Source organism: Monopterus albus, unplaced genomic scaffold (genome assembly GCF_001952655.1).
Source record: "Monopterus albus unplaced genomic scaffold, M_albus_1.0 scaffold6.1, whole genome shotgun sequence".
Lineage (NCBI taxonomy): Eukaryota > Metazoa > Chordata > Actinopteri > Synbranchiformes > Synbranchidae > Monopterus > Monopterus albus.
In genome coordinates, this window is record NW_018127886.1 from 2,970,672 (window position 1) to 2,982,646 (window position 11,975).

Genomic DNA, 11,975 nt, shown 5'->3' on the forward strand with positions numbered 1-11,975 from the left:
GAGAGCGCCACCAACTACGCGCTTCATCACATTTTCTGAAGGCCATCCATTTTTCAGGACTGTGTGAAAATAAATTGCCTGACTTTGTCCTCGCAATGCACATGGGAACATATGCAAGCAAACAAACACACACACCATTTCTGTCCTTGTCATGTATTTTCTGTCTTACGCAGAGATGTGCCAAACTGTGTATCTTCTCATGTGACTATTTAATGCTGTCATTTTGGCCATGTTGTTGTTGTTGACAAGTGCTGTATATGAATAAACATTCATGTGTCCTGTTAGCTGCTTTCACCTACACCTATATTATATCCTTATACTGTTCTTATAAATGCAAAAATAGGGAGACTTATACTAAGTGTTGCTTTATTGTGCATAGGTGTAAATTTCATAACACTAGTGTTTCTAACTTGTCTCCGTCCTTTCCTTCCTTCCTTCTGTCTGTCGTCTAGGTAACAGACATGATGCAGAAAGCCTTGTTTGATTTTCTAAAGCACAGATTTGATGGCAGGTGGGTACGGCTGCCTGTACTGCTGTGTGCAGTAGCACTGTGACCGAACCACATAGCTGCTCTTTGGATTATGGGATCACATTTCATGGTTGATAGGACACATGAGGATGATGATTTACAGTATTTTTAACTCCTAGAGACTACAAGTTAATCTCATCCTTTGAAATGGAGAAGTTCTGGATGTGATGTGATAAGATGCTTCTTCTGTAGGATCTCTATTACACGAGTGACTGCTGATCTGTCACTGGCGAAGCGCTCGGTGCTAAACAAGAAGGCCATAATGGAAAGATCGAACACACGCTCCAGTCTGGGTGAGTGAAGAGAACGTTTTCTTTGATCTGTTCTCTGCTAAATAAAGATGAATACTGCTAAAAATAGATGCCTCTTCTTTCTTTATTTCTTTAAAGTAACTGATGTTGCTCCGTTGAACATGTCTCATACTCCCTTTGTTTGTTTGGTTTGATCACAGCTGAGGTCCAGAGTGAGATAGAGAGGATCTTTGAGCTGGCCAAGTCTCTTCAGCTGGTTGTCCTGGATGCAGACACCATCAACCACCCAGCACAGCTCCTCAAAACGTCCCTGGCTCCCATCATTGTCTACGTCAAAGTGTCCTCACCCAAAGTACGGCACAACCCACATAAACTTCACAAAGAAGTTATTCAAGACTTATGTTTTTGTCTGATGAGTTGTTATTCATTATTTAAACTACAGCTAAAATACTAGTATAACTGATTAGTGTTTTGATAGTTGAATAATCATTTTGGTGTTTATTCAAGTCAAAATGAAAGCATTTGCTGGTCCATGCAAAAATCTGCTGCTTATATATATGTATATACATATACATACTGTATATACAGTATAGCTGTAAACTGTCTGTGTTTGGGTTTTGGACTCCTGGTCAGATAAAACAAGGCATTTGAAGACATCACTTTGGAGTCTCCAAACTTTACCATTTGGCACTTTATACAGTAAATATAATGATTAATCCATAATGAAAGTACTTGTTAATTGCAGTCCTGTTTCACTGAATATACTGCTTGAATAACCAGGCAAAAGGGTTTCCAAAATTGTTTTTTTTACTCACAATGATATACTGTAATAATGCACTGAGACTCTTGCAAGAAATCATATCCACAAAGGAGTTTGACAGAGCGAAGTCTATATTCAGATTTCAGTTGTTCTGCCATGAGGGACTCACTGTATATATGACTAAATAAAATAAGAAAACAGTGATGAAAACAATTAAACTGTTCATTTGATAACCTCATTACTTTTATTTTTTGGCTCCTCTCACAGGTTCTTCAGAGGCTGATCAAATCTCGAGGGAAGTCACAAAGCAAACACCTCAATGTACAGATGATGGCAGGGGACAAGCTAGCTCAGTGCCCACCTGTACGTCACTCTTCCTCAAACTAACAACTAATACTGTGCTGAAAATGCATTTGAAAAGTGGTTCAAACAATTCAAACCACGATCTTTTATGGATATTGAATGGTTTAACTTTTCTTTCTCATCTTTCCTATTTTGTTCTTTGTCCCACTAGGAAATGTTTGATGTTATCCTGGATGAGAATCAGCTGGACGATGCATGTGAACACCTTGCAGAGTACCTGGAAATTTACTGGCGAGCTACACATTTCCCTTGTTCTGCCCCTGTTAACCCCTTGCTTGACCAAAGTGTGATCACCCCGCCCTCAGCTAACTCCAGCCAACAGGTAAAACAAACACATAACTGCTTTTTGATTTAATAACATTTTGGCTGCATTATTAATTGCATCTTTTCTGCCTCCCGGGTACATTTACTAGTTTTCTGAGACTCAAGAGTTGATAGAATGATCACGTCCACAGACATAGGTGAGACAAAATATGTTTTTCTTCATCTTTCATACTTTGGTTAAAATTATTTCATTTGCTGCTGACTTCTGGTATTAGTATTATTTTTTTCTCTTGAAAATTGCCTCCTGCTCTCTTGCAGGAGCAGCCTGTGCTGTTGGCTGGGGTCAGACTAAGAAGTCACAGGGCCCAGGGACCAGGGCACCACCAGGGGGCAGCATCCGTCAACTCTCCAAGGCCACCTTCTCTGTCCACACCTGGGACAAAGAAGAGCGTGAGAGCAGAGTCCCTCAGAAAAACCAGAAGGTTGGTGAGCTGGAAGAAGAGGACAAATAAAAGCTGTGACATAAGCGGGAGGAGGAAGCAGATTAGACGAGAGTCCACTTCCCTGCTGCCCCCTCGGCAAGAGCTCCCTGCTCCCATCGCCACGCAACAACTCAGGGCCACTTTCTACAGCTGCACGCATATTGGTAACAAAAACCAGTACAGCAGTGCAGTCACTGCACAACACCTTCCCTCTTCCCACATCCTTTCTCCCCCCTGAGACTTTAACTTTGATCCCAATTCTTCTTTCACACTGGAAGTCACATCCCCCATCTGGCAAAGCTGTCAGCCAATGTGAGTTCAGATCACCAGAAGTGGCTCTCCCAGACACAGATAGGCTGATTCAGTACCTGTGAACTCAGAGTAGGTTACATACAGTAAGTACTGTAGCATAGCACGCAACATAAACAGGAATTGTCATCCAATGTAGGGCTTCCAGGGTTTCCTCTTGATAAACTTGGCTGGCCAAAGCGAGCAGAGAGTGACAGCAGACCAGTTCTGTATGTCTTCCATCTCTACAGCTCTCTGTGAGGTATCATTCCAGTATAACCAAGTGTTTCTTCAAAGGCACAGTTGTTTCTGTCAGCATCAACATGGTGTCACCTGCAATGGGACACACAGGGAGAATGAAAACATTTCTTTTCCTTTATCACTTATTTTGGCTCCTTTTTAACCCAGTAGCCTTTTAAATGATTCTTTCTCTTTATTTTTTACTGCGACTATCAATATTACTATTTATCATTTATATCCTGAACTTCAGTATAACTGATCACATATCTACACATAACAGTGATGCAGAATCTTTGCATGACAAGCACAGAGTTGCACATCAAGTGTTTATATGTATCCTTTGTCACAGTTGTGAATGTATAAAAGCTGCTCTGTTGGCTTAAGAAGGATTATTTACATTCACTGTGGTTTGTTTGCAAATGGCTGGTGGCAAATCCTATAACCTAACAAAAATTAAAATACAATTTGATATTAAACAAAAACATGGTTTTTGATATCACTTGTATAAAGAAGGCTTTTCCAATAAATAATAAACAAACACAAAACAAATCACCAATATTAATAATTTTAACTAATCAGCTGCTGCGCTCGCAGTATGAATTTGTTTTTACCCTTAAATGATTATTTAAAATTTTCCTTCTGATGCTGTTTGATAAACCCAGAAATATAAACTGTCATCATCAGATATAAGAAGACTGACTGATATTTAACATGTGAAAGTTACTCCAAAAAGCTTGTATGATTTGCTCCAGTCTCAACGTGGAAAACCTGATATTTATGTTCTTTCCTGACACCAAACTGTTCCTAATGATGGTTTTAAAACAAAACTGGAAGCCTGAGACTGAAACAATGACTCTGTCCCCTTTTGGAGTACACAGTTTGATCTTCAGATCTGAACTTGACCGGAGAACATAAAGGCGCCTTACTGGGTAGATGTAGGAGTTCAAAGAAAATAGATACATAGATAAACTAGACAGCACTCCGAGAGTGCAAAACGCCGCCAGGGCGCAACTCAGTTTCACCATAATGCCATAAAAGCAATATTCCAATAAGAGGTTGACCCTCATAATATGATAGCTTGACCATGAAAACCTACTGCTGGCATTTGGAATGATGCTAATGTCTTTATAAGTTTGAAAGTTATTCAAGAAACACAACTGACATGAAACTCATTGGTTTAGGGGTAAAACAGGGACTTCAGTGAGTGGACTGCAGCCAAAATGGTTAAAACAAACTACTGTGCTAACAGAGCTAACTTGATCAGAAAATGAGTCCTCACATATCCAAAAATGTCAGAAAGAAATTATAAATTAGCATTACATGGATAGACTGACCACATATTCTCACTCTAAGTGGTTTATGTGTCACCTGAAAAAATGTCAAAACTTAATAAAATGGCATAACACCAGACCCACAGATGAAAATGATAACAGCCTTGAGCCTGGTTCCAAATCTCTGCCATCAGGCTTTCGCCCTGCTGTCGCGGCGTAGAGTGGATCTTTCCCCAGCTCTGGGCTGTCGCCTCACTGGGCTCCTTCAGTCCCTGTCTCACAATGGCGGGGTGTAGCTACGGATTAAAAGCACTCGGTTTCCAGTGACAATGAATGGGCCGCTGTCACTAACCAGGGATTTTTCTCTGTATGTGCTCAGCTGCACACTTTGGCCACCAAGGGGCTTTACTTTTTGAGTTATAGTGTTACAACAAACACAGGCAAAAACTCAAGCCCTGGCCTTGACAGAGGCAATGGCACAATTAAATGTTAGCCCAGACAAACACATCACCACAAACCAGTCAGGAACATCTCTGCATTTTGACTTTTTAAAAACCATTTCAGCATTTCGGCATCATTTGCATGTCACATTTATGTTGCTCAGTGGTGTAGTGATAACTCAAGAAATGGTTGGACTATAGACTCCCAACTTATGCTTTGATGGTAGGTTGAGAACTTCAGATGTAAGTTGCTCAGTGAAAAGAAAGTATCTATGCTATGTGCACTTGCACGCTCCCTCCACTGTGCTGTAACACTGAGAAGACAACTCCCCTGAAGGAGCCTTTGGGTCTTTGGGCACATCAACAGATTATGAAGGGTTACTTCCTAATATGCCTAATAAATAATTACATTATCGTTTGGCATAAACAACTAAAATCAGCATAGTATGTACTGCAGGCATGTAAATATATCGAGGGTGACCTCTAGTGGTGTATTTATGTTATTAGAGGTCATGTATCCACTACTTACTTATTCTCTGCCCATTGCAAACAAACTGCAGGATATATATTAAATCTGCACACACATAAATTAAGAATATGTACAATTTCCATTCATAAGACTAGCTAAATGTCCTGGCTGTAATTACCAATAGCTTCATCCAAACTTTGCATAGTAATCAGCTGACTCTGTCATGTTTATCAGATCACTAATTTGCCTACATTTCCAGTCTAACAGTATTCACAAATATGAAACCATCTGAGCAAGCACTGAAAGATCACATTATTGCATCCACTGTTATATAAAACAAAAAAATTCAACTAACACACCCACATATGTAAATAATCGATTGTATGTGCATGACATATTGTATTCCTGTTTGATCAGAAGGGCTTTTTTGGACCATCATCACATGAGCCGTTCACTCCTCAGAATACATCAACATGACTTACATAACCAGTCAGATGTATGCATTATCACAGCTTAACTGTACATACTGTATATTCAATAAACAAAAAAAAAAAATGCCGACAGAAAGTAAAAGGGTTTAGTCACAGTACACAATTCAGTATTCAGCTGCTTCAGAAAGCATGTGTTTATATGTAAGATTCTTTGTTTTTAGAATGATGCACTGCAGTTACTTAGGACCACCATAAGGCTTGCTTCCACTGACACCCACATTCATTTCTGAAGAACTGGGTATGAGATACAAAACTTCTAGTTGATGAAAGACAGAGAGCACAGTACGTTCTTTTTATTACAGGAAATTTATACAAAAAGTGAATTTTTCTTTGGGCGCCCAAAGCACAATTTCTTTTACAATTATCATTATCTATTGCGTTTTACTTGCCTAAATTCTGTATGCAATACAAAGTCTAGCACTGCTGAGACACTAGCTGAGACTATCAAGATATCTCTGATGGGGTATAATTGCACTACTATCATGTATATGTCTGCTATATGATGCAATAAATGCACTAAACGTTATGCTGCACCCACCTCCAATCCTGAAGACGCTGTGAGGTGTGATGATAATGATGTCAACATTTCCCACAGTTCCTGACAAATCGACAAGATCAGTGATATCCAACAGTGTCTGATGATGTGTACAGGGTACATCTTTTGTCAATAGCACATTTGAACGAGGGGGTGAATAAAAAACATTTAAGTAACATTTCTGTGTCTGTTTTTATTTCTCCTCAGTAATTTATAATGACACCAACAGAGGGCAGAAAAGTATTTATACCTGCAGGTTGTGGCAATACTGTGGAATAATCAGCCCACTGTAAAACAGATATATTGTAAAGTGATAGCCTTCAGCTCACTTAGAACTGCCATTTAAAGGGCCATAGTGAATCAGCTTTTGTCTGTTTTCCCAAGGCCTGACTGCCACTCTCTTACTGTTGTTAGGTATTTTTAGTCAGATAGATATTGGTTAGATACTTTATGTATTAGAAATGTTTAGTGGAGATAGGATGTATAGTTAGACTGTTAAATGCTTAGTCATGCTTATGAGTTTCTACAGGGTACATCTGGTCAAGGATAACTAGAGAGAAGAGTTGATGACTGTCAGCAAACAGGGTGTTTAATATTATTATTATGACGTGTATAACTGTAGCCTTAGCCATAATATGTTCTTATGTTTAATTGATTTACTTCATGTTTTGACTACTGCTATGACCAGCTGCAAAGCTGGTAACAGAGACGTCTCGGTTGACGTTTCTGTGTAGTATGGGGCTAGCCCAACCAAGGGGATATAATGTATAGGCCTGGTGGGTTCAGGGTGTTTCATCTTACATCTGCCTGCGTGCAGTTTGGGGGTGCAAGATGCCTGAGCGTGTAATGTTAATTTTTACCTGTGTTCATGGAATAAATCAGTACCGTTTTGTAGTTACTTGGACTGTCTCGTCTCTCAGAGTCAGTATGGTAAAAAGTACCAGGTACAACACTGTGTTGGTGTTAATTGCCAACATAGTCACCAAATATATTGAGGTGTGATTGCATTAAGCATCAATGCAGCAGTCAGTCTCCCCCTTTTCCTCAGCCTTTGTATCAGCCATATTGGAAGGTGTCACTTTATTTCTGATGATTATTCATAACCACCTGTCTCTCTCTGCACTGGCTGGACAGACATCACTGTATTCATTGCAGTTTAGAAGGGTTAGAGAGAGTTCATAGTCTGCAAGCTGTCTTCTTTGTTCTGTCTTCCTCTAAGCACCACTGTATTTGGGTTTTATTAATTACTGAAGAACAGCAGCATAAAAAATGGGGATGTTGTATATAGTGGACCCCCTCCTTTTCTAATTCATTTGTTGTCACCCCTATACAAGTAATCAGTCTTTTGCAGCCTGAAAACTTAGCATATTTCAACCTGTTTTTCTGTACACTTTAAATACTGTGTGAGGAATTTTCTGTGAAGCTTTAGAAAATTATTATCAGCAGTACATCGTTCAGTTTTATAGGACTTCGTTTATTATGCCCTGGCCACAAGATATCCCCTGGCCCATCTGACTCTGGCCCCTATACAGAGGACCAGTTATTGCATTACTACCCCTGTTTGTTACAACACAGAAACAAAGAAGGTTCTGAAACTGAAAGCAAGCCTACTTCATTTAGCACTATGCTAATTATTGCAATATGGCTATTAAATCTTTCTGAAGCACTAGTGGCCAGTTGTGTTCATTCCCCTCCCCCTTTTATCTCGCGCCTGTCTTGGCGGCTCTTTTATGGCCTGATTTTATTCATTTTTCTCCTGTATTCTTCAGCACCAGCATCAGAACAATTATCATGTTTGGAGGCAAATGTGGGGAGATTTTAAAACTCCAGTGTCATTTATATTAAATGTAGCCAAACATAATCTTGCATTGCAACAGTTCTTCTTTTCACACCGAGGATTCTGAGCAGTATTATTTACTTGAACATTTGTTATCAAATTAAAGATGCTGTTATCACAGAGAACTAAATGAATAAACAAAGACAGCAGACTTGGTCAAACTGATAAAATGAAATGCTGATAGCAATGGAAAGCTGGGCATGGAGACACACTCAGAGCTGAGTGGTGACAACAAGACATATTGGGCTATAAAACACAGACAGTCCCAGTATGGGGGATGAATGATATGGGCTGTTTTCGAGCAAAGGAAAATTGCTTTGACCCACTAGGGCAAAAACTGCAATGGCTTTGATTGGCAACAGTAAGTAAATTAGCCAATAGGCTGCCAGACGCAGTTAATTGACTTTTATCTTTTAATTCTCCTTTTCCTTGAAATGACATGGTGTTTCCCCGTAGCAGTGACCACCTGGGTGTGAAAATCAGTGCCTGTGTGTCTCCAGGGGTTTGATCATAGAGGAAAGACCTCTGAGTTGACCCTGTGGGCAGCCGTCAGGGGGCCTCACACCATCCCATCAGATGTCAGCATGGTGGTATTACATCAAACCACACAGACGGAGGTCAGACTGCCCTTTGATCAGTGGATGTCAGTGAAACATTTGTATATCTTATGTGTCTGTGGGTTTGGAGGGCTCTCAGAGTAACCAGGAATAGTTTAAGAAGAAATCAACCACCTATGAGAAATCGAACAAAAAAAAAAGAATTTGAGTTGTTTACATAAATTTGGCTCTACTCTGTAGTGCAGATTAAAGTGCACTAATTAGTCCACAGTGTGTTGGTCTATCAGTCCCATTGTCCTGTGTCAGTCTAATCAATCAGTCAGAAGGAGGCCAAGTGACAGGACCCACAGGTGACTGCTGACGTCATAAGCCCTAATGCTTAATATTTGTAAACTAAACGCTTTGAGAGGGAGCTGAAATTATTTGCTCATCATTTTTGGTTTTCTTAGTTTGAAGTGAAACACGCACAAGGAAATCAATAAACCATTCTAAATATGGTTTTGCACAATATGCAATATTCAAAATGTAAAACAAACCACCATTTATGACGCCATTGTACTAATCCTTAGCCAAATCATTTGTCTTTGCTCTCTGAGGACATCACTGAGCGGAGGACGTGGATGTTAGGAAGCCTGTGGAATGGTGAGCTCCCATTGGCTGCTGCTCGCCTGTATAAAGAGCCGCAGTGGCAAATTCAATCAGATCAACTGCGGGCATCCGGAAAGAGCCAGACACCGGGGCGCTCGATCTCACAGGGACAATACTTGGCTGTTCTGTTAACACCATGAAGGAAAGGAGGAATACACAGCCGCTGGTGGCGAGATGCAAACTGGTTCTTGTGGGGGACGTTCAATGCGGAAAAACTGCAATGTTGCAAGTCCTGGCGAAGGATTGTTATCCAGAGGTAGGCTGTGCTCTAATTTGGTCCATTTTCGTGCAAAATTAACTAAATACGTGCACATAAAGTTGTTCTGTATTATCGGACTGCTAGGTTATCTAAAAATGACTGGAAATAATCAGTGCGTCTGATGCAGACAGCACAGTTTGTGTGCGCATTTTCAAGATTTATTCCTTTCAGTTTATCATGTATTCCGTCACCATAATATTTTAATTGCACATTTTTCGTCGCATGGTTATAGAAAATATAGTCACTGTTCATTTATGAAAGCTTTATATTATCTTATTATCTTGGCATGCGCTGATTTCCCCCCTGCAGCTGCAGTGATTCCAGTGATCGGTTGAGCTGAAATTCTTTCAAATTTAGGAAATTTTTGATTTTTCTCTTTGATTTGATTGACCCCTCGGTGCGTGTTTCTGTGTTGCACCAATTAGCTAGATACATTTCATTACCTGTAGCTGACTGACTGACACCTGCGCACTAATGGCACCGTGGTGATAATTACTCCCCAGACCTACGTGCCCACGGTGTTTGAAAACTACACAGCCTGTCTGGAGCTGGAGGAGCAGCGAGTGGAGCTCAGTCTGTGGGACACCTCAGGTAACTTACCGCCTTTCTTCTGTTTGTCTGCCTGGCATATCCTGGCCTGTCACTCAGTCTGCAGCACTGAAGGAGACTGGAATATGAAGCAATGATCTGTGAATGTAATAAGTGTCTGTCTCAACTAAAAGGAGAGCTGCGTCTTTGAATCTCTTCTTGAGAAATATATCTTTTGGGGACAAGAAATTTAATTGTCATTACCCTGTCCATCTCTAAATAAAGGAAATATGGGGAAAGTAGTGTTTGATGACATGAAGGCCTTTGGGCAGGCGCTGTGTTTATCCATTGCTGATGGAAGGGGACATAAAAGATCAACTTGTTGAACTGCGGAGTCTAGTCCTACTAAGTGTGGAAAAAGAGGGTCAGTGTGGATATCCTGTTGACCTGAATAATGCAAACACAGATCTGCAGCACCTGTTTGATTCCACTCATGCTCATTGCACAGTGGTTTCTCTCTCCAGCTCACATTCCTCTCCATCCTCTCCATTTTTTTTTCGCTAATGTGTCTGTAGTCAACAAATCCTTTATGTAACAGACCCACTTGTATGAGACGATCCAGTATTTACTGTGCTCTCATATTTCTTTTTATCCATTATGCATGAGTGACAATAGGAAAGTAGTGAATGTAATTCCCAGACCAAATCCTGCTCTTTAATCCCAGACCGTGGACCTTTGGTCTGGCCAGCAGGAGTGGGCCTGCTGCCGGGGACTGATGGACACACAGAGGCATGTTGAGCAGGAAGGTTTTCTGGAGCAGACAGACAGGAGGCAGCCCAGAAACTTGAGTGACCTGCATTTGCCTCCATATGCCACATCAGGTTACCCACTCGAACAGAATGATGCAGGGGATTAAGACTGTGAATAGGACCACTGGGCCACCCTTTACAACTAACCCAATGAGTCTGATTTTCTTTCTTCTTCATCCTTTCAGTAGCTGCACTGTTCCCATTTGTACTTGCTTCCTGTCCGGCATAATCCTTGTTTAAGCTCCTTTCTTCTATACGTTGACCCCCTCCTTTGTCACGTCCCTGTTATCCATGCTAAATTCAAAATTGTATCCGTTTCTGGCTAATTTGCATCTTTCACTTTTTGATGTGAGGAACACACTCAGCAACAAAGACGGACTGTAAAATGCATGACAAACTGCTGTAGAGTACAACATGTACTGAAAATTACACATGCTTTACAGGCAATTGTAAATCAACACAAAAAGCTAAAATAAAAATAATTAGTGGTGATATTTTTATTTGCAGCAGGCTTTAGGTTTGATTTAAAGACACCACTTTCCTGTTCCCCTGTGAGGAGAACTCACCCCTCCTCCCTTTCATTTTTAATACATGACTCGCGTCTCCTGTCAGGCCCCTGGTGATGGATGATATTTGTCGGTCCACTCATGATAATTTGCTCTAATTGTGTGGAGTTTGCCGTGGTTCCCCGCCACATCGAGGGCCTCTCCTCATTATCCCGACTCCCCTTCATCGATTGGACTGACCTCATCACTGGCTTCACATGGCAGGCAGCTCCTTCTTCCCGGTTCTGCCATGGATTTACAGACCAAAATCAATCCACCACTTTTAATCAGCCTGGTCTGATCGGACATGAAGGAGTGAGACAGAAAGAAGGCGAGCTTCATCCAGTGGCTATAACTCATGCATAGCGAATAATGAATCTTGTTATGGTGTTCGTGAGTAATTTATCTC

At 40.7% G+C, this 11,975-nt stretch overlaps 2 protein-coding genes across 3 annotated transcripts in view; both read left to right on the forward strand.

The window, feature by feature from the left end:
- cacnb3b (calcium channel, voltage-dependent, beta 3b) overlaps positions 1–4,572 on the forward strand; it is a 19,718-nt gene extending 15,146 nt beyond the window's left edge. For both annotated transcript variants that reach the window (XM_020620392.1, XM_020620383.1), the window contains exons 8-14: positions 453–511; positions 722–822; positions 981–1,132; positions 1,808–1,903; positions 2,055–2,225; positions 2,317–2,364; positions 2,486–4,572. In XM_020620392.1, the coding sequence (XP_020476048.1) occupies positions 453–511; positions 722–822; positions 981–1,132; positions 1,808–1,903; positions 2,055–2,225; positions 2,317–2,346 (609 nt within the window). In that variant the 3' untranslated portion in view covers positions 2,347–2,364; positions 2,486–4,572. The remainder of the gene's footprint in view (positions 1–452; positions 512–721; positions 823–980; positions 1,133–1,807; positions 1,904–2,054; positions 2,226–2,316; positions 2,365–2,485) is intronic.
- Positions 4,573–9,560: 4,988 nt separating this feature from the next.
- rnd1b (Rho family GTPase 1b) overlaps positions 9,561–11,975 on the forward strand; it is a 6,416-nt gene continuing 4,001 nt past the window's right edge. The window contains exons 1-2 of the mRNA XM_020620404.1: positions 9,561–9,681; positions 10,188–10,275. Of these exons, the coding sequence (XP_020476060.1) occupies positions 9,562–9,681; positions 10,188–10,275 (208 nt within the window). The 5' untranslated portion in view covers position 9,561. The remainder of the gene's footprint in view (positions 9,682–10,187; positions 10,276–11,975) is intronic.